This window comes from Giraffa tippelskirchi, chromosome 2 (assembly GCF_054371585.1).
Source record: "Giraffa tippelskirchi isolate mGirTip1 chromosome 2, T2T-mGirTip1v1.2.pri, whole genome shotgun sequence".
Taxonomy (NCBI): Eukaryota; Metazoa; Chordata; class Mammalia; order Artiodactyla; family Giraffidae; genus Giraffa; species Giraffa tippelskirchi.
The window spans coordinates 53,741,604-53,766,916 of record NC_137276.1 but is presented as its reverse complement, the minus strand read 5'-3'; the positions used below and the strand labels follow the sequence as shown (position 1 = coordinate 53,766,916).

The following is a 25,313-nucleotide window of genomic DNA, read 5'->3' as shown; positions in this document are numbered from 1 at the left end:
GGACTGTAGCCTACCAGGCTCCTCCGTCCATGGGATTTTCCAGGCAAGAGTACTGGAGTGGGGTGCCATGTAGATTTCTACAATGACTACCATATTTAAGACACGGGATTATCGCACCACTACAAAGTTCTCCCTTGTGTGCTGCCTTTTAATAGTCATAGCCACTTCTTCCTTGCCTTTTCTAACCCCTGAAAACCACAATGTTTTCCATATCTCTGATCTTGTCATTTCAGGAATTTTATATAAATGGCATTATATAGTGTGTGAGCTTTTGAGACTGGCTTGTTTCATCCAGCATAATACCCTGGAGACCCATCCAAGTAGCTGTGTCTATCAATAATTTGCTCTTTATTGCCAAGTAGTATTCCATAGTAGGGATGTTCCAGTTTGTTTACTCATTCATCTATTGATAGACATTTTGGTAGTTCCCAGTTTTTTGCTATTACAGATAAAGTGAATATTTATATTGATGTAAAAATTTTCATTTCCCTAGGATAAATGCCTAGTAGTGTGATTTCTGGGTAGTATTGTATCTGTCTATTTAGTTTTCAAAGGAAGTGGCTAACTGTTTATCAGAGCATCTGTGCTGTTTTAGATTCTCATCAGTATTGTATGAGTGATCTGGTTTCTCTGTATCCTCATTAGCATTTAGTGTTGGTATTATTTTAATTTTAGCCATTCTAGTAGGTATGTAGTTGATATCTCATTGTGATTTTAATTTATATTTTCCTAATGGCTAATAGTGTTTGTCTTTTGATGTGGTTATTAGCCATCATCATTGAAATGTCTCTTCAGATCTTTTATATAGTTTTTTAATTGGATTTCTAATTGGATTGGATTTTTCTACTATTAAATATATATACTTTTTATATTCTTGATATGAGTCCTTTTTCAGGTATGTGGCTTGCAAGTTTTTACCCTCAATAGCTTGTCTTTTCATCCTATTGACAGTCTTTCACAGAGCATAAGATTTTAATTTTGATGAGGTCCAATTTATTGATGTGTTTTTCTTTTACAGATTGTGCTCTTTGTGTTATGTATAAACTCTTCTTGAAGCCCAAGACACTGAAATTTTTTTCTTATAAAACATTTATAGTTTAATAATTTATATTTAAATCTGTGATCTCTTTGAACTAATTTTTTGATAGAATATGAAGTTTATTTTTAGATCAAGGTGCATTATTTTTCTGTGAATATCTAGTTGCTTTGCACCATATGTTTAAAGACTCTCCTAGCTGAAACTGCTTTTGTGCCGTTGTCAAAAAATCAGTTGACTATACTTGTGTGGATCTGTTTCTGGGTTCTCTGTTCCACTGATCTATGTGCTTACTCCTTCACCAATACCATATTGTCTTGATTGCTATAGTTATATTTGTTGTTGTTCAGTCGCTCAGTTGTGTGTGACTCTTTGCGACCCCAAGGACTGTGGCACATCAAGCTTCCCTGTTCTTCAGCGTATCCCAGAGCTTGCTCAAAATCAGTGTCCATTGAATCGGTGATGCCATCCAACCATCTCGTCCTCTGTCATTCCCTCTCCTCCTGCCTTCAATCTTTCCCAGCAACAGGGTCTTTTCAAATGAGTCATTTCTTTGCATCAGGTGGCCAAAGTATTGGAGTTTCAGCTTCAGCCTCAGTCCTTCCAGTGAAGGACTGATTTCCTTTAGGATGGACTGGTTGGATCTCCTTGCTCTCTAAGGGACTCTCAAGAGTCTTCTTCAACACCGCAGTTCAAAAGCATCAGTTCTTTAACACTCACCCTTCTTTACGGCCCAACTCTCACAGTGTGGGCTTCCCTCGTGGCTCAGCTGGTAAAGAATCCGCCTACAATGCAGAAGACCTGGGTTCGACCCCTGAATGGGGAAGATCCCTTGGAAAAGGGAAAGGCTGCTCACTCCAGTATTCTGGCCTGGAGAATTCCATGGACTGTATAGTCCATGGGGTCGTAAAGAGTCAGACATGACTGAGCGACTTTCGCTCTCACACTCTATAATAAGTCTTAAATTGAATACGGTGATTCATCCTACTTTATTATTATTATTATTTTTTAAAATATTACCTTTTGATGTAATTTTAGAATAAGATTGTCTATATCTGGAAAAACAAATCTTGGCCAGGATTTTGAAGGAAATGTGTTAATACATAAACATCATTTTGGGGAGAAGTAACATCAAGAACGCACTGGTAATAGCAAACACCCTATTCCAACAACACAAGAGAAGACTCTACACGTGGACATCACCAGATGGTCAACACCGAAATCAGACTGATTATATTCTTTGCAGCCAAAGATGGAGAAGCTCTATACAGTCAGCAAAAACAAGACCGGGAGCAGACTGTGGCTCGGATCATGAACTGCTTATTGCCAAATTCAGACTTAAATTGAAGAAAGTAGGGAAAACCACTAGACCATTCAGGTATGACCTAGATCAAATCCCTTATGAGTATACAGTGGAAGTGACAAATAGATTTAAGGGACTAGACCTGATAGACAGAGTGCCTGATGAACTATGGACAGCGGTTCGTGACACTGTACAGGAGACAGGGATCAAGAAAATCCCCATGGAAAAGAAATGCAAAAAAGCAAAATGGCTGTCTGAGGAGGCCTTACAGAGAGCTGGGAAGAGAAGAGAAGCGAAAAGCAAAGGAGAAAAGGAAAGATATTCCCATTTGAATGCAGAGTTCCAAAGAATAGCAAGGAGAGATAAGAAAGCCTTCCTCAGCGATCAGTGCAAAGAAATAGAGGAAAACAACGGATTGGGAAAGACTAGAGATCTCTTCAAGAAAATTAGAGATACCAAAGGAACATTTCATGCAAAGATAGGCTCGATAAAGGACAGAAATGGTATGGACCTAACAGAAGCAGAAGATATTAAGAAGAGGTGGCAAGAATACACAGAAGAACTGTACAAAAAAGATCTTCACGACCCAGATAATCACGATGGTGTGATCACTCACCTAGAGCCAGACATCCTGGAATGTGAAGTCAAGTGGGCCTTAGAAAGCATCACTACGAACAAAGGTAGTGGAGGTGATGGAATTCCAGTTGAGCTATTTCAAATCCTCAAAGGTGATGCTGTGAAAGTGCTGCACTCGATATGCCAGCAAATTTGGAAAACTCAGCAGTGGCCACAGGACTGGAAGAGGTCAGTCTTCGTTCCAATCCCAAAGAAAGGCAATGCCAAAGAATGCTCAAACTACCACACAATTGCACTCATCTCACATGCTAGTAAAGTAATGCTCAAAATTCTCCAAACCAGGCTTCAGCAATACGTGAACCGTGAACTTCCAGATGTTCAAGCTGGTTTTAGAAAAGGCAGAGGAACCAGAGATCAAATTGCCAACATCCACTGGATCATCGAAAAAGCAAGAGAGTTCCAGAAAAACATCTATTTCTGCTTTATTGACTATGCCAAAGCCTTTGACTGTGTGGATCACAATAAATTGTGGAAAATTCTGAAGGAGATGGGAATACCAGACCATCTGACCTGTCTCTTGAGAAACCTGTATGCAGGTCAGGAAGCAACAGTTAGAACTGGACATGGAACAACAGACTGGTTCCAAATAGGAAAAGGAGTCCGTCAAGGCTGTATATTGTCACCCTGTTTATTTAACTTATATGCAGAGTACATCATGAGAAACGCTGGGCTGGAAGAAACACAAGCTGGAATCAAGATTGCTGGGAGAAATATCAATAACCTCAGATATGCGGATTACACCACCCTTATGGCAGAAAGTGAAGAAGAACTAAACAGCCTCTTGATGAAGGTGAAAGAGGAGAGTGAAAAAGTTGACTTAAAGCTCAACATTCCGAAAACTAAGATGGCATCTGGTCCCATCACTTCATGGGAAATAGATGGGGAAACAGTGGAAACAGTGTCAGACTTTATTTTTTTGGGCTCCAAAATCACTGCAGATGGTGATTGCAGCCATGAAATTAAAAGACGCTTACTCCTTGGAAGGAAGGTTATGGCCAACCTAGATAGCATATTTAAAAGCAGAGACATTACTTTGCCAACAAAAGTCCGTCTAGTCAAGGCTATGGTTTTTCCAGTGGTCATGTATGGATGTGAGAGTTGGACGGTGAAGAAAGCTGAGCGCCGCAGAATTGATGCTTTTGAACTGTGGTGTTGGAGAAGACTCTTGAGAGTCCCTTGGACTGCAAGGAGATCCAATCAATGCATCCTAAAAGAGATCAATCCTGGGTGTTCATTGGAAGGACTGATGTTGAAGCTGAAGCTCCAATACTTTGGGCACCTCACGCGAAGGGTTGACTCATTGGAAAAGACCCTAATGCTGGGTAGGTTTGGGGGCGGGAGGGTAAGGGGACGACAGAGGATGAGATGGTTGGATGGCATAACCGACTCGACGGACATGGGTTTGGGTAGACTCCGGGAGTTCTTGATGGACAGAGAGGCCTGGCGCGCTGCAGTTCATGGGATCGCAAAGAGTCGGACACAACTGAGCGACTGAACTGAACTGAACTGAACATCTTTATCTTTAATATGTTGAGTCTTCCAATGCATAACTAAGATATATCTCTCCATTAGTTTAAGACTTCTTTTGATTTCTTTCATCAGCATTTTAGTTTTCAGAATACAAGTTCCTGTATATGTTGTTAAATTTATTATTTCATCTTTTGAGTGATCATAGATGATATTATTATATTTTAAATTTAAGTTTCCATGTGTTCACTGTTGGTATTTAGAAGCACAATTTATGTTTGTGTATTTATCTTGTATCCTGTGAACTTATTGAACTCGGTTATTTTTCTGGGAGTTTTTCTTTAGATTGGGGTTTTCTTTGTAGACCATCATGCCATCTGCAAATAGGAATGCTTTTTTTTTCTTTTTGATCTACATGTCTTTATTTCCTTTTCTTGCATTATGCCACTGGCTAGAACTTCCAATACTATGTTGAATAAGAATGGTGAGAGTGAGCATTCTTGCCTTGTTCTTGATCTAAGGGGGAGAACACTCAGTCTTTCACTATTAAGTAAATTTCTTTCACTATTAAGTAAATTTTAGCTGTAAGTGTATCATAGAGGGAAGGCTGAGGAAATTTTCCTCTATTCCTGATTTACTGAGAGGTTTAATCATGAAATGTGTGCTGAATTCTGTTAAATGCTTTTGCTATACTAATATAATATGAACATGTGATTTTTGCACTTTAGCCTCTTGATTGCATTGATTGATTTTTGAATAGTGAATCAGTCTGGTTAACCTAAATCCTACTGGTCATGGTGTAAAATTCTTTTCTATACACTATTTCTTAATTATATACACTAGTGTTTTGTTAAAGATAGTTTACATCTATATTCGTGATAGATAATGGTCTGTATTTTTTTCTTTTTTTGATGCTATTTTTTCTGGTTTTGTGTTATTAGGTAATTCTGTCCTCATAAATGAGTTGGAAAGCATTCTTTCTTCTACTTTCTGGAAGAGATTGTGTAGAATTGTTGTTAATTCTTGGACATATTTGATAGCATTCGTCAGTGAAACCATCTGGGCCTGATGATTTCTTTTTTAGCAGTTTTTAATTGTTATAGACCTATTCATATGATCTCTTTCATCTCAGATGAGTTTTGATAGTTGGTGGTTTTGAGGAATTAGTCCATTTCTTCTCAAATTTACGACTAAAAAAGTTGTTCATAGTATTCCCTTGTCTTTTTAATGGCTGGGGGACCTGTATTGATATCTCACCTGATTTTGTTAATTTGTGTCTTCTGTTTTTCTTTGTCAGTCTTTGGTGTGTTGATTTTGTTGACTTTCTTGTTCTCTTAATTTTCTTTGTACAATTTCAGTCGTTTCTATTCTTTGTTGGATTCTTCTTTCTACCTACTTTTGTTTTATTTTGATCTTCACCCCCTCCCAAGTTTCTTCAGGTATGAAGTTTTAGCTTACTGATTTGACATTTATTTTTTCTGTTCTTCCTGCAACTTTTGAAATTTTGTCACTGTGTTAGCTGTGTGTTTTGCCAAAAGTTTTCACTTTCCTCTCAAAGGATATGTTAACAAAATAAGCCACTTGTTATATACAGATACATAATATAAATATTTATTAGAGAGTTATCTAGCTTACTTTCTATATACTAACATTAAAAGAAAAGAGAAATAGGAACAGCAGAGGATACATCACCAAACTGGGTTTTGACCAACATCCAGACTTAAACAGTGCTGTGAAGTCCAGTGTCACAGCACATTTGGAGTCCCATTTGGGAAAAGGTCCCAGGCAACTCATCTGCTCTGTGGGTGAGACTTAAGATTGCAGTTCACGGTTCCTGTTTATAATCCCAGGATGCAAACTGATATCATCATCAATCTGTGACCAAATTGCAGCTTCATACTAATGCTGTTTTGTTGTGTAAAACTTGGAATGTAGTTAAGCCTGGGGCTTCGTTGGCCAGGCCCCCTCCAGGGACTCAACAGTCTCAAGGTTTCTGCCCCATCTTAACTGTGGTGCTGCAAGTCTTGCACTCACAGCAGGCAGTCACTCACAGTCACTCCCAGTCAGGGCAGTGTCCAGGCAGGTTAGAAGCAAGGTCAGAGGCCTGCTCTCAGTCTCTGAAGCCTAAACAAGACTATTTATTTAATTTCCCTAACACTGTGTCCTGCAACTTCTGATATTTTGTCACTGCTTTAACTGTGTCCTACAGCTTTTGATAACATGTATTTACTTTTGTATTCATACGTGTGTTTTTTTAATTTCCCTTGAGACAACTTCTTTGACCCATGAATTACACTGTTTAGTATCTGAGTGTTTGGGAATTTTCCTGTCATCTTTCTGATACTGATTTCTCCTTTGATTCCTTTATGCTCAGAGAACACATTCTGTGTAATTTCAGTTCTTTTAGGTTTGTTGTGGTTTATTTCATGGCCTAGGCTATGATCTGTTTTGGTAAGTGTCCTGTGGACTCTTGAAAATAATATGTATTTGTTGTTAGATGGAGCATTCTATAAATGTTGAGTCGATTCTGTTTGTTGATGGTGTCCTTGAATTTTTCCATATCGTTGCTGATTTTATTGTCTAGTTGTTTTATCAATTGTTGAGAGAGAAGTGTTGGACTCTCCAAGTGTAATTTTGAATTTGGTTATTCTCATTTCAGTTGTGTCAGTTTTGTTTCATGTACAATTGGTGTGTACACATTTAGGCTTGTTTTGTCTTCTTGGTGGATTGATTCTTTTATCATTTTTTAAGGTCCCTCTCTATTTGGTAATTTGCTCTGAATCCTCCTTTATTTGATAGTAATATAGGCACTCTTGCTTTTTTTTGAATTTTTTTGCCTGGTATGTGCTTTTACTATTTTACTTAAAAATACTTACACTTTTATATATAAGGTGGATTTCCTGTATGCAGCATATAGTTGGGTCATGATTTTTTTAATCCATTCTGCCAATCTGTCTTTTCATTTGTGTCTGAGCACCCTTTATATTAATGGAATTATTGATAACATTAGGGCTTAAGTTTACCATTTCTTGGTTTCATTTTTTTTTCTCTTTTATTTTCCATTTCTTGCCTTTCTCTGTGTTATTTTTAGCTCTTTTAGAATGCCATTTTGATTTATATGTGGTGTTTTGAGTGTATCTGCTTATAGAGAAATATTATGGTTGCTCTTGGTATTATGTTATATATATAACTTTATGTGGTTTATTTACTAAGCATATAAATCTTACTCTCATTAGGTCTCTTCTTCTCCCCATGTATAATATAAATGTCTTAAATATTTCCTGTACTTAAGAACTTGCTAACTGAAAAGACCACAAACTGTACAGAGGCAAAAAGACAGTTTGTTGGGGGGAGGTGGTCTTCAGAATTGCAATTTGATGGTCACAGATTTCTAGAGGAAATGACAATATTATCCCACTGGAGAAAAATGGGCAGAGGTTTTTATAGGAAAAAGATGGAAGTTAATGCACAAGTTATTTACCAAGAGTTTGTACTGGGAGGTAAAATTATTCTATACATACAATAGGGTTATGGAACGCATCTCATTCATTATGAGGGAAAAGTATGTTGTCTCTAGTTCAGAAGATGTCCAGTTCTCAGCATTATTCTTCTCTTTTAGCAACTATTCAGCAGTTTTAATTTAGGATCTGCAGCAGGAGTCCAGCATGTGCAGGAAATATAGATTAGAGGTCCTCAGGTCACATTGCCATCAAACCTGACGTAGTTCATTTCACAAACTCCGTAAGACATTAGTAGTAGAGCCAGTGAGGGTGGAAGCCTAGGTTTCCCAGTTGGTCTTTCCTAACTGGAATAGGAGTGCTGCAGCCTCTGTTTGTCCCGTGGCACTTAGCAGTTTATTGTGGACAGGTTTTGTGTATTGCCAGGTCACCTCTTTCCTGGTCCTTTGGCAGGGTGCAGCTTTTCCCTGAGACTTTGTTGATTTTGTTTATGTGTGTGCCCATTGGCATTTCCAGATTCTGGCTTCTTCATCACCTAGTCTGGGATACATTTGGCAAAAAAAGAAAGAAAGAAAGAAAGAAAAACAGGGAATTTTCTACGATTTTTTTTTGGGGGGGAGGGTTGAATTTCCAGGACCCTAGCTGGTCTGTCTTCTCAACTATACCTTTCAGAGTTCTTTGTTTTAGATTTAATGTCTAGAGTTTTTAGCTGTACTTTGCAGAAGAAAAAGGAGAGTGTATCTGTTGCATCTCGTGTGGAACTAGAAGTCTCTCTTCTATTAAATTTTAATCATAGTATATTACTTTGATTCTGTGAAAGTCAAGAAGATATAGTTGACACCAAGAAAAGTAAGTAAGCTATTATTATCAGGGTGGTTATCTTTAATAGAAGAATACTCAAATCAACATAATGAAAATAGGAAGAAAAATTCTGTGAGACAGGTATCCACAGATGTGGATACTTATAAACAAAATGATCATAATTTATTTAGGTAGGATCAGGAAAAGCTTTTACAAAATGGTTTGAAATGGATTGGGAAGGCTGGATAGGATTATGACAGCTAGGGTTTTGGAAGTGAAAGGAAGCATTTTTAAGTGGCAAAAATAGAACAAGTAATGTTCTTTGCCTGTTAGGTAGAAACTCAAATGTTTGACAACTATTCAGCCAACTTAATAGAGGAGTGCCCCTTGGCAGTCACAGGCAGAACTGTTTTTATGTATTACTCACAAGATTCTCTCTTTCTCCTTATGCTCAGGTCCATCCCAGAGATCATGATTTGTTGGGCTTGGGGGAATTAAGAATGGGTATCATTGTGTTTGTTTTTTTAAGATTCTTAGGTACTTACAATGTGTGTCCATGCCTGGCAGATTGTTATATCTTCATCTGCAGTTAAACACAATAACTTAATTAATTTAGTTTGAATCAGTAAACAGGGTCTGCTGTGTGTTGAGGATGGTTAGGCAGAGAATGTGGGACATTTAACATCTTTTAAACTCCTGCCAGGTTCTAGGTATTCTTCCAGATACTTTCACTTAAGTTATTGTAAAGAGCTAATGATTTATTAGGAGAGACAATTTAATACAAAGTTGATTGTTTTAAGTGCCATATAAATAGAATTATAAGGTTAAAGAATCACAATGACTGTGGATTGGGGATATGGAGCAACGGAATTATAACAACTAAAAGTGAGAAGTTCATTTAGGCAGTTATAACAGAATACCATAGACTGACTGGCTTATAAACAATAGAAATTAATTTCTTACAGTTTTGGAGGCTAGTAGTTCCAAGATCAAGGTACCGGCCTGCTTCCAGATCGTAGATAGCTGTCTTTTCCCTGTGTCCTCACATGGGGAAGGGACAAGGGAGTTCTCTGAGATTTCTTTTACAGGGTACTAATGTGGTTCATGAGGGTTCCACCCTCGTGACCTAATCACCACCCAAAGGCCCATCTCCAAACCATCACACTGGGGCAATAGGTTTCAACATGTGAAACTTGGGGGTAGGGACACAAATTCCAGCCTTGCATCTTACAAATGAAGACTGAGATTTAGAGATCAATGGCTTCCTCCAGGTTACAGGGCTCTTAGAAGATACGAGGAAAAACACAGTTCCCTGATTCCCAGTGGATACTATTTCCATAAACCTCTAGAGAGAACTTCTTTGAGAGGGAATCTCTTGACTGCTGGTTTAGCTTGCATACAAAATACTTATCTGAAAGTTTCTTTAGGCAGTGCAGTGAGTAGAAGCTGACCCTGCTGAAACCCCTAGGGAGGGAAGGGCATGCTCCTTCTTGGCTGTGGACTTGCTTTGTGTAAAGGTTTTGGGTCAGAACATCTCTTAAGCGGCAAAATGGAGTTCTCAAGTAACATCTATGGAGAGCACCTGAGGTCATCACCCTATTAAATATTTTCTAATCTATTTCCACAAACACCCATTGCTAAATTAGTGGAGAAATTAGAATAATTTGAAGAGACAGGATCTCTATTTATTAGGATACTCTAAAGATTGTTAATTGTATTTAGTTTCTTATGGCTATTTGTTACCTAAATCAACATACAAAATGAATCTTCTGTTTTGGATTTTGCTTTATGGTGAACAACTTATGGTAGAATTACTCATAAATTTAAATAAGTGTTTGATTATACTGTACCATAGCCAAGGAATGCTGGTACAGGGGTGGAAATAAGTTTTCTATTTGGACCTGAAAGTTCCTGAAATCTCTAAACATCAGTAAAATACACTTGCAATCCTTTAGTACTTCATTTTCATATCAGATTAATTGGTGTGAAAAATTATGCGTACTTTCTTTTTGCAAATTGAGCTAGGTATGGTGGTGTTTTACGGGCTCATTTTTGTTGATGCTATCATGAGAGTTTCTGTAGTTTAATGTGTCTCATCAGTGAGGAAGCAAGGAACAGAGAGACATGAGACCCAATGTGGTTCTATTTGTGTGAACAAATTCCCTCTAGAAGACCCAGTTTTACCTGGAACGTGAGGAAATTGAAGTAAATGACATTTCAGTTGTATTCTAGTTCTTATAAGCTGATAAAAATAAGTAAAGCTAAGAAGCCACAAGTTTTTAAAATTAAAAGGTTTGCATGTGTAACCCGTGCCTGTATGTCACATTCTTGATATAGTACTCACTCTTAAAACTTGCTGAGTCTTTTGAGTGCTCTGGTGGTTCTACTATCTTCACTAATGTTCTTTATTTTTCTTGCCAATCCTTTGAAAACCTAAGATGTAAAAAAGAAATAAAAAATTTTTGAATGGTAATTTTTAATTGCCTGATTTATTATTGATGCAATTTCTGTGTATTTAACACCTAAAGTCTGTCTTCCCTTTTAAGTGCTTTCATTTTTGCAAAAAAACTGTAATGTACTACTTTAAAAAGAGATATATGCTGATAAATGTTTACCAAAAAAATATTACTTCATATGCATTAACCAGAAATGTTAGAGGAAATAATTTTTTCTCCATATATGAAAAATAACTAGGTTTGGATTAAGATATATTTTTAGTAATTTGGGCTCCATGTGTTTTTAAAAATGGAATCTGTCTTTTCATTAACACTATTGTTATTTTTTTTAAAGTATGACTGTGGTGTCTATGTTTTGGTTCCCTTTTTTATTATGCCTCCCACCCCCGTCTCTCTCTGCACAGGGTGGGTATTCTGCTCCCTCCTTCTCTCCTTGGCAGGGCTCCTTCCAAGGGATCCCACGGACTGTTCCGCCGCACCGCAGACAGAGTGAGTCTGTGTCTCTCACTCCTATCCTGCTCTGCTTCACATTCACATATCCCCTTTCTGCATGACCATCCCTCCCCAGCACCTGCTCTCCGTCCAGAGTGATTTGCAGGCACATGCTAAACCAGCACTCCCTGGGCTCTCCTCTCTTAATTAATATTTCCTACATCTGCATGTGAACAGACTTTTCCACGTAGAGCCTCAGGAAAGCTGTCTGAATTCAATGTCGTTCTAATGCCATTTAAACCTGTTGCCAGTGACCCTATACCTACCGACATGCATCTGTCTTTAATATATTTTCTATTTTCATGACCTTGAGCTAATATGAATAAAACTTGTTTTTAAAATATAGTCATGTTAAAAATGTACATACCTAATGCAGTGGTATAATGGACAGATGCATATTGTTTAGGGAGCAGACTTACTAGACCATTGCACATTTCTTTAAATATTTCCTAATAAAAAGGCTTTGATTGTGTTTCACTGTTTTCTAATACAGAAATCTTTTAAGTCATTTAAAGAGTGTTTTAAAATAACTAATATGTCTTTATAATTTATCAGCCGCTTTACAGTACAGAAGAAATGACTTTTGAATATGCATGGTTTACTAACATTTCTAATGATTTAGTAATTGTTTGACTTCAAAAAAAATCTTTGTTTACATTGAATCTGCTTTCCAAAACTGTTTATTATTTTGGGTTATGTACTTACCTGGTAAGTTCATTATATTTTATCTTTTTTGAAAAGTCACCCAGAAAAGCTAATATTAATGAAAAAGATATTTAAATATTGTCAGTCACAGTCACTTTTATGTCTTCTCCAGGGATTTGCCCTAATTTGTAATTCATATCAATTTTTTCATAAATTATCCTTACCTAAATAATGTGAAGTATCAAAGATCTAAAGGGGGGAAATTTTAAACAGTTAAAATTTTTAAATGTGATTTATTCAAATAAAAATTTATTTCTTGAATTAGTCAATAGGAAATTTCAACATGAATTTGAGACAAGGTTTGAAATGTATGTTTTGGTCATTATTCCTTTCCTTCCCTTTTGCACTTTTTAAAGAACAGTGGTATAGAGTTTGCATAGGCTTTTATATCAAGTTATTTAGTAGCAAGTTAATTTGTTCAAAGCATTCCTCTCTTCTCCTCCTTTCCCATCTCCTACCACCTTTGTAAATCCTCCTTTTTACTTCCCTTGCTTCAATTAAGTTGCTTTCTTTTCTCCTCTAAAGATTGCTAGCACATAAAGAATTATACTAAACTGCTAATGAACTAATCTGAATTTCAAAGGGCAGTTTTGTTAATGTATTCTTAGGCTGTAGCCACTACACTGCATGGTTGACAGATTTACCTCAGAAGGACACACTTATCCTGAATTTTCTGAAGCCCTCTTTTAGTCTCCATTCTTTTTCCCCATTGTTTTCCTCTCCTCTTCTCCTTCCTCTTATCTGTATGCAGTATGTAATTGGAGTTTACAGTTAACTATTCAGTATTACAGATAGTTTTAGATTTATTTTTAAAACATGTTACCCACAAGCACCCATTTCACTAGTTTCTTATTTGCATACCTTTAGAAATTTCTTGTCCCTCACCTGAGTCTTTGTCCCTCCATTTCCAAATGCTTCTTTCTCCTTTGGATTTAGAGCTACTTTTTTTATTTCTAACTATGAAGCAACACTGTCTGTTCTTCCATACTACTATCAAAATCTGTCTTGCTAGCTTTTCTGTAGGTCAGACCTCCTTTTTCTGCATCCCCAGGTTAGCAAAAAGTTTGGTTCCCCAGCGTTTGAATATGTTGGCCTCAATATACATTGAGTCTTTTTCTTGATCATTGAGACCTTTAGGACTCCGTGGAAAGTGATAGAGGACTTGTTCACAGCTTTTTGACAGCTCTTCTTGAGCTTTGAAGGTTCCTTTAAAGGAAATATGTATTAACTACTACATTATTTGAATTTACCCTGAGAACAGCTGACAGGAATATAAAATAATAAGTATAAAATAATAACTTATTATATAATGACAAAATAATAGAGGAGAAGGTTATGAAACAATGGATAAATCCAGTGGTTTTCCAGAGAGTTTGAGAATAGGTCTCCCCTTTTCCTAAACTAAACTGCTTATGTAGTCAGTGATACAGTATTTGTCTCCACATTTAGTCAGTATGTGACTTCTAGTGCTGATTTTTGGACAGGTTAATTCTGAAAGTGATGGCATGTAGTTGAGATAGTTCTCCTACATTATTGTATTTCAGTAGTAAGTTCTTTCTGTTGCCCTCCTGAACATCAGCTTAAGTGAACTGCCTTTTTTTGGTAAATGCAGAAGCCAGGTAACCTTGGCTTAGTTAGTTTTCAGTAAGATAGTCTGTATTTAGTTTTGTATTTTAAAATGTGTAAGAGCAGTGGACCTAACACAGGCATAAAGAGATAGCTTGTTGTAGATATTTCAGAGTGTGAAATAACTGATGTTTATGGGACTGTTTGTAACTAGAAAGCTGCAGTGGCTAAGGATGTTCTTGGATAATTTAAGACTATCTCTAAAAAGGAGATAAAGGGAAGATAAAGGAGATAAAAGGAAGATAAAGGAGATAAAAGGAAAATCTTGCTCTTTTTTTTAAGTGTCTTTTTTTTCCCTCAGGAAATTTTGACTTACATTTCTTTTCTCAGGTATATTACTAATCTTAACTTGATGATGCTTGTCTTCCAGTTTCAAATTAAATTTTCTCTAGGTTAGAAAATATCTACATTTAGACATTCAAAGGTCTTCCTGTTGTCAGTAGGCACTTCAGCTTTTATCCAGATTGACTTATCAGCTGGCATTAGTTTAGTATTTCTAATTGGCATTAGTTTAGTATTTCTAATTTCCAACTGGGTAAAAGTAGGAATGATAGTTTTATATGTATATGTATAAAAGTTTATATATATATATATGTAAAACCTACTTCACAGTATGAAAATTTAATAAAAATAATAACTTTTGGCAAGTAAAAGTCTTAATGGTAATCTTAAATAACAGTTCCTGCCAGAGCATACTGCTTTTAGAAATACTTGACTTTTTAAAGTGTATTGAATACTGCCTATTTCTTATCATGCTTAAAGAGACTTTTAAAATTTGCTCTTTAACACCTTCCTCGAAAGAATTTAGAAATCTTACTTCCTTTAGATTCCATGTGCAGTAACTTAAATTGGAAGAAAAAACGTACTTTTAAGCAACAGAAGTCATTAATAATGTTTACATCTTAATAGCCCTAGTAAGCCCAAAGTTTCTTTTTTAAAAAATTTTATTGAAGTACAGTTGATTTATAATGTGTGTTTAATTTCTGCTGTACAGTAGAGTGACTCAATTATATATATTCTTTCATATTTTCTTTGATTATGACTTATCACAGGATATTAAATATAGTTTGCTGAGCTATACAGTAGGACCTTGTTGTTTATCCATCTTATATATAATAGTTTGCATCTGCTAATTCCAAACTCCCAATCCAGACCAGTAGTTTCTTGATGTAGTGTTGCCTGGCTTGTAAATTTGTATAATAATTATAATTAATTATACTCACCAAAATTATGTTAAGAATAACAATTATATTCTTATATTTTCCTCCTCCTCTTATAACGTTCAGTGGTTGTTTTACAGACCTTTTTTGACAACTGACACAAATTCATTTTACCTCATAACCCGATATGTATTTATTGAATGAAACTATACAACCCAATGTATGCGTCTGTGTATATTTAAAATTCAGATAAAAGATTCATAAAATGTTACTTTCTCTTAGGACATTTGATACTCTCATATTTTCAATTTTTGTTTTGCTTTTTTCCATATAGTATTATTTGAGCATTTTTCTTGAAATATTTCTTGAAAACATCATTTTAATGACTACATGGTAATATGTTATCATGTGACTATGATATGCTTTATCATTTTCCTGTTGTTTGACATCAATACTGTTTCCATTTTCCCCTATTAAATAGAGATACTAGAGATATTATTGTAGTGCGATTTATTCAGTTTATTCTTGTGTATAGATCAGTATTAGCACTAGAAGGATGGTTGTTAAAGGGTGTTGCTTTTTAGAATGCTTGATGTGTATTGCTGAACTGACAAACATGTTCATAAGATATATCTTAATGTGGCTCAATCCGATTGGCTTCACCATGTGACTGTAATCAATTTTATATGTAAAGATAGCATGTCAGTGCTTTAATAAGAAATTAGCTCGGAGAGTGACTTTTCATAAAAATAAAATATTTTTCAGTGAAGTAGAAAAGGGTAGTAACTCGGTAAAAACAGAACAGTTCGATTTTACAATAGGCTATTTTTTAAAAGTGTAGTTAATATAGAATATGTGTCCATTTTTGCAGCTAGTTCAAGTGCAGATTAGTCATTGGTTAATTGACTAGAAATGTGCATCAAACATGGTCCTGGAAGCTGCCCTGTAAACGTTGGCATGGGTTAGTTTCTTTTTCAACAGCTTGCAATTATGAGAAACAAAGCAGTTGCTGTTGTTTGTATAAGCCGTTTATAACAACCTGCGCTGCAGATTCTGGGGTTGTTTTGTTAGCTGTGTTTGTTGCCCTGTCATAGTTCCTGCAGTCCCCTACTCTGGATAAATATACCATGCATATTGGTCACCAGTGGAATTGTTCTATTATGATGTTTAGTTTTTTCTTTTTTTCCTGAAGTATTCTGCATCCCAGAGGTAGATTCTGATGGGTTTTACATCTCAGAGATGTAAACTCATGAAATTTAAGCATTTCATACTTATTATGCCTATGTAGTAAATTGGTTAAGTCTCTATTATTCACACTGTTAGTTTTTAAAAGCTGTTAACTGATTAACTTAGAAAAGCCATTGAACTCCTTATTTCAGAAATTGCTTATTTCTAATTTGTATTTATCAGTCAGATATCTTCCTTAAGTTCTCTGAGATTTGGGGACACTACTCTGACATCTAGGGAATAAGACATTCCTGGTCTCCCCAAATCCCTGAAAACTTTGATTGGGTTCATGTGAATTATAGAGCAGAATTCATTGGACCCATTTATGCTAGGGATCCAGTCCTGTCTTCCATCTCTCTAGTGATGTATGGAGCCTTGCTTATAATGTGGAACATCACATTTAAGCCATACATGAAGATCAGATTATTCTTTTATTGCTCTTTAATGCAGCAGCAGTAAACTAATACTAATACAGAGTTAGATTTGCAATATGCAAGACTCTGAATTTATTAAAAATAATTTCTACTTCCTTTATAAGGGATTACATGCAGCTAAACCTTTTTAGATCTTTGGAGTATGAATATTAATTGTGTCAAAATTCTTTTCAGTATTTTGTTTGTGTAAGATTCTTCACGTGATTCCTTTTAAGGGTAAGAAGTTTATATACACTGTGCTGTGGATAGGAATATTTGTATTAACTTATAAACCACTTCAGCAAGTATAAATCTATTAAGAATATGTTTTCATTTTATAGAAATATGTTAATGTAATGCCTGAAAAAATACAACAAAAGCAAATACTGTTGGCTGCTACCTAGTCACGGCAGTTCCTTGGTGTTGTATGTGGCCTCTGACACCATTGTCCTGTCTTTTTCTTGTCTCTGCTCTCCCATTATGCCATTGGCAAGGAGTTGAGAAGTTAGTCCATTACTTCTCTGACAAAGCGTGGTACAGTACAATTTCAGATTTTTTCCTACCACCTTCCTCATTGTCACTTTTTTCTCCCCCAGTTTGCATGATGCATGTCAGAGCCTGCATGAAATTACAGGCATGTTACAAGTGGCTCCATTACCATCTTCCTTTTAACCTTTAAAATATATTTAATAATGACAATAAAGTTATATGTACCAAGAAAAAATAATAGGTAATTCCTGTGTCTGTTATGCAGCAGCATTATTATGCTTTAAGACATTTTCTGCTTTCTACCTTACATAGTTTGACATACTTTTATTCCATCAAGACTTGATATTTCTAGCTACCCTCTTACTATTGGCGACTTTAGAACATGAATGTTTACAGAAACTGATATGACTTTTTCCTTATGTTAAAATGCTCGAAATCTTTTAAGTGATATGAAACAGAGGTGAAAAGTTTTTCTTAGTGATGTGTGCTTATTTGCATTTCCTTGCGTTCAGTATATTTCCTCCAGTGGATTACTTGGAACCACTTTTTCCTGGAAATACTGCTTCACAATGTGGCTTGAGTTTGGTATCGGAGCATTTTTCTGTGTAGGACAGATCAGCTAAGAAGGCAATAGGGCATTATCTGAAAGAGTTAATACCTGAATGTTGGTATTGAATCTGTCTTTTGAGTTTTTAAATAATCAGCTGGCTATATTGCATATTCTGAGAGTCTGTGAGCTCATTGTACTTAACTCAGTATACATAGAATAGTGGAGCTTCCCAGGTGGCTCATTGGCCTGCCAAGCAGGAGATGCGGGTTCAGTCTCTGGGTTGGGAAGAACCACTGGAGGAGGAAATGGCAACCATTCCAGTATTCTTGCTTAGAAAATCCCATGGACAGAGGAGCCTGACGAGCTACAGTCCAGGGGTTCGCAAAGAGTCTGACGTGACTGAGCATGCGCACACACAGAATAGTCAAGTTTTAGTGCTGCATTTTAAATTCTCTGTCAGTTCAAATTCTGGCTTTGCTGTTTGCTAAAGTGTGTGAATTTGAACAGCTACTTAATTTCATTTAACCTCAGTTTACTCATTTACAAAAAGATTATACTTGCCACCTAGGGTCTTACGATAATCAGAGATCATGCATGCTACTGTAGAGTTTAGCTGTCTACCACTGGGAAGAAGGGAAACCCTTCTTTTACAGTCTGAAGTATATTTCTCAAGTATTTGGAATGTGTGAGGCGTTATATTGATACTGAGTACTTTGTATGCATGTTATCATTGTGATTAACAGCAATTCACTGAGGTGTAGGTACTGATATTATCCTCATTTTACAAGTTATGAAATTCCTTCTCAGAGGAGTAAGGTAGTTTACCCAGTATCTCATTGATAGATTGAGAAGCCAGAACTTAAACCCAGATCAGTCTGTCTTCAAAAATTAAGTGGTTCAGTACTGTGTTGTACTGGCTCCTTCATATAGCCACATGTAAATTCTCTCTAAATGTTAAATTGCCTTGCATTTCCTGGCTTTGGTTTATCTCCAGGAGGGCACTTGAGGATCTATGTCGTATCAGATATGCCTCCTGCGAATTTAAAATATTTAAATGTGACCAACATTATTGAAATATGTATTTGGATTCTAGAAACCTTGTAATCTGCAACAACTAGTTTATTATAATACTATTACAGACTTTGCTCCCCCCCTCCAGACCTAGCTACTAAAGAGCCATAGCTTGAATTAATCATTTTCACACCTTTTAACAATCATAAGTGACATTTATTGAACAATTTTGACGTGCTCTGGGAGGTTCTATCCTAAGTGTTTTACATGTTATAGTCATTTTTAATTATTAGAATTAGAAATGGAAAATAGTTGAATGCTTGTTAAGATAGTTTCCCTAACACATTTCATCCAGAAATGTCTAGTCTCCAACTAAAAAGCACCTCTGGCATAGCTGGTAAGTCACTATGGGGGTTGCAGGTCATATGGGAGGTGCTGTGTTCAAGTTAACATGTAATGAATCCTTCATGCTGTGCTTCTAAACTTGAATCATTAAGCTGACCCCAAACTTAGAGAACACATTTTTTAAATCATAAAATTTCTTGTCCATCAGTGTTTTTTAAAAATTTGTTTAAATTAGTGCTGTATCATTGACCTATGGTAATTTATTACCAAAGAGGCAATTTTGGAATGTATTACTTATTAATAGTTATTTATTCATTTATCCTATACATATATATTTAATCCCCATTATGTGGGCTTCCAGGTGGCACTTGTAAAGAACTGTCTGCCAGTGCAGGAGACACAATAGACGTTGGTTCGATCCCTGGGTCAGGTAGATCCCCTGGAGGAGGAAATGGCAACCCACTCCAGTACTCTTGCCTGGAGAATCCCATGGACAGAGGACCCTGGCAGGCTGCAGTCCATAGAATTGCAAAAAGTTGGACGTGACTGAAGCGACTTGCACACACACGCACACACGTGTGAAATACTGAGGATACCCACTACAGCAACAACAACAAAAAATATGAATAAAGCATGGTACATGCCTTAAGGAGCTCATAGTCTTTGGTTATCTTTGTAAGCAGCACAGAACAGACGTTTAAGATAATCATTGAAGATGCCTGTCAGCCCCTTGCATAATTACTTGGTAGTGCCTATTGCTGGCACTTTTGACCTTAATGTCTGTAGCTGTTGCATTTAAGAATTCTCAGAATAGTGCGTTGAAGTGTATGTATTCAACTACTAAAGTAAGACTTGAAGTTGCTGAGTCCAGTTAGAAGCACTGAGCTCTTTCAGTCTAGGAATGGGTCTCCATTTTTAACCTTTAGTAACCAACTTTTCTATAAGTTATACGGATGGAGTACTAAAGCTCTACTTATTTGTGACTACAGGGAGTTTCTTGAGATCCCCCAGGAGGAGGGGGAATTCCTCCTGCCCTCTGAGTCTTGTGGACCACTGAGGCTATGCAGTGAAAGGGTTGGTGGAGGTCTTTTGTTTCTGGATACAGGGCAGTATCCCGTCTTTCATCTTCAAAGCCAGAAACCTAGAACTCACCTTAAACTTCTTTGTTTCACCTTGAAAATCTGTTTCAATCCTTTCCCATTTTTAAACTAATATCCTAATTAAAAACCCATATATTGATAATTCTCCTGGGTGTTAGCAGTGGCATACTGTCTGGGTTTTCTGCTTGGCAATCTCATCCCCTTCTGTTACTTTCCTCACTGATTCCACCAGAATGACATTGTAATGACATTGGGTCTTACGATTCCTCTGCTTAAAATTCCTCAGTGTCTCCCATCACTTACTGTACAGAGTCAAAACTACTCAGCCTGATGTGAGTTCCTTTATGAGCTGGCCTTTGCCCACACCTTCCCACCAGCACTGTGCTTGCCAATTCAGTCTAACAATTTGAAGTTGCTAGAACATAACATGTTCTTTTTTTGCCTTTGTATTTCGCATGTTCTGGCCCTCTACCCTGACTGTTTTTCCCTTCCTGTCTTCTTGGCAAACTCCTGCTCTTCTTAAAACTCAGTTCAGATGTTGGTATTTCTTGGAGGCCTTCTGTGACCTCTCTAATCAGGCATATGTTTTGCTTCTACGTGTTGTTACGTTTGAGATATGGTCTCACCTTTTGTTTACCTGACTCTTTCTTGTGAGGCCTCTCAACCACAGGAACAGCATTGTGTTAAGGTTCATATTTTCCTGTACCTTCTACAGTGCGTGACATGTCAGACATTTTAAAAAAGAATGTGTGGGAGCGTGTATGTATGTGTGTGCATTTAAAACATCTATAGCAACCATCCCTGTATCATGACAGGATCAATAGGCTTTGCCCCATATACTTTAACTATGTGGGCCATAGAAAGATAACCTTAAAAGTCATATTTTCTTTACTGACTGCCCAAAAGTAATAGCAGTTGTATGTTTCCCTTGATTTGTATAGAATATAAACACACAGTGGGCTCCAGAGAAGTGTGTGCAAGGCATGTCAGCCTTAAGAACTTTTCTATTGTAGGCTTCTGAGCTTTAGTTCAGGTTACAGGCCACTTGAAATCTGTTTTACTCTCAGACATCATTCAAAAAAGCTGACTATTTTTAATTTTATTAATGGACATTTATTCCTGGGGAGGGTAAATCCATTTTTCACTTATTGGCCATAACAGAGCCTTAGTTGATCCCTCAAATGGCAGTGAGACAGAACAGATGAGCTGTGAAAGCCTTTCATTCTGAAAGTTTTCAATAAGAATGTTAAAAGTAACTTAACATTAGCTTAAGACGTTGACCTATTTTTGTGTAAGTGATTAGAATTTCACATCAGCTTAGAATATAATCTTCATTCTAAATTGTGTTTATCTGCTGGTAATTTTAATTCTCAATTAAAATTTAGAGGTACAGCACCTGACAGTTTTAAATTAATACTTCTTCTAATAAAGTGTTTTGAAGTGGAATACAGCTTTCCTTTAAAAAAAAAAACTTTAAAACGGGTAATATTCTGAAATTCTTAGTTACTATCTGAATGTTTTATGGAGATTAAACCAAATGACTATATGGAAATTAGTCTGTCAAGCTCTCTTTGTATATAAAGTTTTAAATAATTATTAATGAATCAAGATAGGAATCTTTTTTCTTCAATAAACCAGTACTTTAATATTTTTCTTTTATCCTGTTTGGTTTTGGATCTTGTTTAGTGTTTACTGCCTGTACCATTTTTTGTTTGCATCATCACTCATATGTGTCTCATAAATTACTTGAATATTGCAGCTTATTTTTTAATTAAAAAGAACCCACATGCTCTCATATTAAAAAATAATAAGTGCCAGCACACCCTAATTGGAACATATTAATTCTGGGTGGTGTTTCTGAAATGAATTGTTGCTAATGTTGTTTTTAATTTTAATAGCCTCAAGTACTACAGCCTTCCAGCAGCCTTCCCAGACCCACAGACCACACCCAGGGAAAACTAGCAAAGCCGCAACATACCGAGGCCCACAGTGAGTGCACAGTCCAGGGCACACATCAGGGTGTTGTACCTCCAGATGAAAGCTTTACACATGGCTCACAACAAGAAAGCAGCAATGGTCTGGAAGACCGGCCTTTTTCTTCAAGCCCGGAATTCACTAAGGATGTGGTGAAGAGTACACCTTCTGAAGCAAACTTGAACACGACCTTGAATGCTCAAGAGCCTTATCATCTGGCAAATAATCAAATCAGTGACATGCAGTTTGTGCCCACTTCTCTTCAGACACTTCCCCAGTCAAGTACAGACAACCAGGCTAAGAGAGTTGGAAGAAATCAGTCTTCTCCAGAGGGCTACACATCTCAGCCCAAGTCCTCGCAGCTTTTTAAGCCACCCATCTTGAATTCTTTGGTATCTCCTCCAGTTCCTGAAACATCTCCAAATAGGACTCCCACTTATAAGAAGTCACCAATAATCACTCAATGTAATTCCGCAAAACTCCAGCCAACATCTAGTCAAACAAATCTTGCAAGTAATCCAAATCCAAAAGCGTCTAAGCTCCGCCCCCCTTCTGGCTCTTTCAAACAAAAACAAATAAGCAGCCCCCGACTAGAGCCTCAAAACTTCCAGGCCAAGACAAGCATCCCAAGGCCACTAATAAGAAGAAAAGAAATCATGCAGAATCCTAATGACAATTTGAATTCTGGGGATTGTTTGGCCTCTAATCAATATTCTCGTCTTCCTAAACCAAAGATACATTAAGTGCATAGCCATCACCTACCAATTTGTTTTTTTTAAAAAACAATCTGTTCCGTAATAGCTTTATGTGTGCAGTTTGCTACCATGATGGAGGTTCCACTGAAAGCTTGCAAATCTTAAAATTAAAACATGGAAGCTTCTACTGGTTTGGCTCTTCCGTTTTATATCCTGGTTGAAGTACATACCATTTGAGCATATTTGTCTCAGGTAAACACAAAAGTTTGCTTACTCATTCAGAGGTCTACAGAAGGCTCCAATCATGTTATCCATTCCTCTGCACGCCAGAAAATTCATAATATTCTACTTAGCAGGCAACAAATGTGCTTGCTGACGTAGTCCTTTTAAGGTCTCTATTAATTGTGATTCTCAGAGCCTCATCCTTTTCCATTTGTCCCTCTGTGAATATGGTTATTATTTTAACTAAAGATTTGGTGATAATGAAAGATGATAGTCTGTAAGCAGAGTTCTGGCCAGTGACTTGTATATTTTAAAGGTCTATGCAAAAGCTCTGTGATGAATAAAGGAGATCAGGCTTTTAATGGGAAGTTAATGTAAGTTTTATTTTTCCTTGTTATAGTCTCAGTATTTATTTATTTACCAGACAAATTCCCCTGGCTAAAGTACTTCGTATTATATGTATAAACCAAGTATATGTTGCTTTAATATCTTGTTAAACACACACACACAGATTCACACATAATTTGTATTTGTTTTTGTTACTGGATAAATTTTGGAAGGCTTGAGTAAAGATACACCTTGAAACTTGACCTAAAGATATATTCATTTGTAACATATGTTGGTGCTAGAGTTTTGCTGGTAATTCCATTTTGAATCCTATAGGCTTATGGATCCATGCTAGCTGTTTTGAGGTTCCACAGTATATATTTTAAATTAAGTCTTGATTGTAATATTTATATTTATTGACTTTCTGCTAATACCCGAAGACTGGAATAATGGACTTGAAATATTTGCACAGAACTTTGATGGGATATAAATGTCTCATACATGGGGATTTAAAACTATTTTCTATAGCAAAACGAGTTAAAATATTTTGAGTATAATTATAAATTTAAGTGAGACTATCTTGAGAAAACCAGAATTCATAATTGTTGTGTTCTTCTGAGTTTTGTAGGTTTTCCTTTTATGTTGGTGTGGATTTGAATGACAGTTTCTTGAAAAGTAGATTTGGGAAGAAAAATAAAATTGGAAAGGGGAAATTGTGTTTTATTAAAACGTATTAAAAGATATTTCAATGGAAATATGCTTATTTATTTTAATGTGCTAGGAAGGCAGCTGTGGAACTGCCAAGGGACCATACGCGTTAACCTAATCATGCTGCTGACCGCTCGTCAGGTGGTTCAGTCAATGTGCCCTCCTGTTCTCCCAAATCATGGTGTCTCTAGGCTGTTCATCTGCTGCTGCTTTCGTTAGGGTTAATGTCTTTCAGACAGACAGTATTTACAAAGTCAATTTTTGTTATGATCAGTTGACCAGAAATTTATCAAAAGGGATCATGGCCAAAATCACTCAAATTTCTAGGGGTCCCTTTACAAAATGTACATTGCCCCATTTTAGAGAAACAACACAGAAGAGCTCTAGTGGGAATTTGAAAAGAGGTGTTTACTGCCATTTGACGCAGTCATCCCTTCCTTGTCAGGGAACCATTCTAGTGGGTTTGCCACTTCACCAGATACCAGTCCTTCTTGGACTTGGTAATAGGTGATCAACCCAGATCTCAAGTCAGGCTCTCATCTGACAGCATTCTGCCAGAGAAGCACTAGAGTTTATTTAGTAAGTTTTCACATAATGCAGGGATTGTTTTTGTGCTAAGTGATGAGGTACATCAGGAAGGCTCTTTTTTTTTCACTTCACAGAGCAAGCAGTCGTAGCTGAAGCTGTAAGTGGGTACGTGTGCTCTTTCATTTTGAGGAAGAAAGAATACTGTTCTCAGATAGTGCAAATGAGGTGTTTCCCTAAAGTAGAACATACTGATTAATAGGTTTTGGTTTATTTGGAAATTGAACCAAACTCTTGAGAAATGTTACCTTTATCTTTAGGGAAAGAATTTTTAAATATTTATTTTAACCACCTAGTCTGAGGGTAACGTCTTTGTCTGTTAAAAATGTTGACTCCTGCAGTATGTTTATTCTAATCCTTTTCCTGGTCTGTTTTTTTATTCCTGATGAAGTTGCAGAAATATTAATCCATCAGTTCAATTTCTGTGTACCTTTGTTGAGCCTTAATCTTGGCAAAAGGCTCATCAATATAATTATGAAGCATACTATTATATTTAAGAGAAAAAATCTAGGATGCTTGCACGAAAC

General features: G+C 36.5%; 1 protein-coding gene across 31 annotated transcripts in view; it reads left to right on the top strand.

Moving 5' to 3' along the window:
• CCSER2 (coiled-coil serine rich protein 2) overlaps nt 1-24,248 on the top strand; it is a 163,767-nt gene extending 139,519 nt beyond the window's left edge. For 22 of the 31 annotated variants that reach the window (XR_014075052.1, XR_014075062.1, XR_014075057.1 and 19 more), the window contains one exon: nt 22,174-24,248. Coding sequence is in view for 27 of the 31 variants with exons in the window: in XM_081563271.1 (XP_081419397.1) it covers nt 22,174-22,992 (819 nt within the window). In the remaining 4 variants the exon portion in view is untranslated. Of the gene's footprint in view, nt 1-11,561; nt 11,647-17,274; nt 17,315-22,173 lie in introns of all 31 variants that reach the window. The other 9 variants (XR_014075053.1, XM_081563398.1, XM_081563236.1 and 6 more) reach the window with 2 other exon arrangements.
• Nucleotides 24,249-25,313: the final 1,065 nt, after the last annotated feature.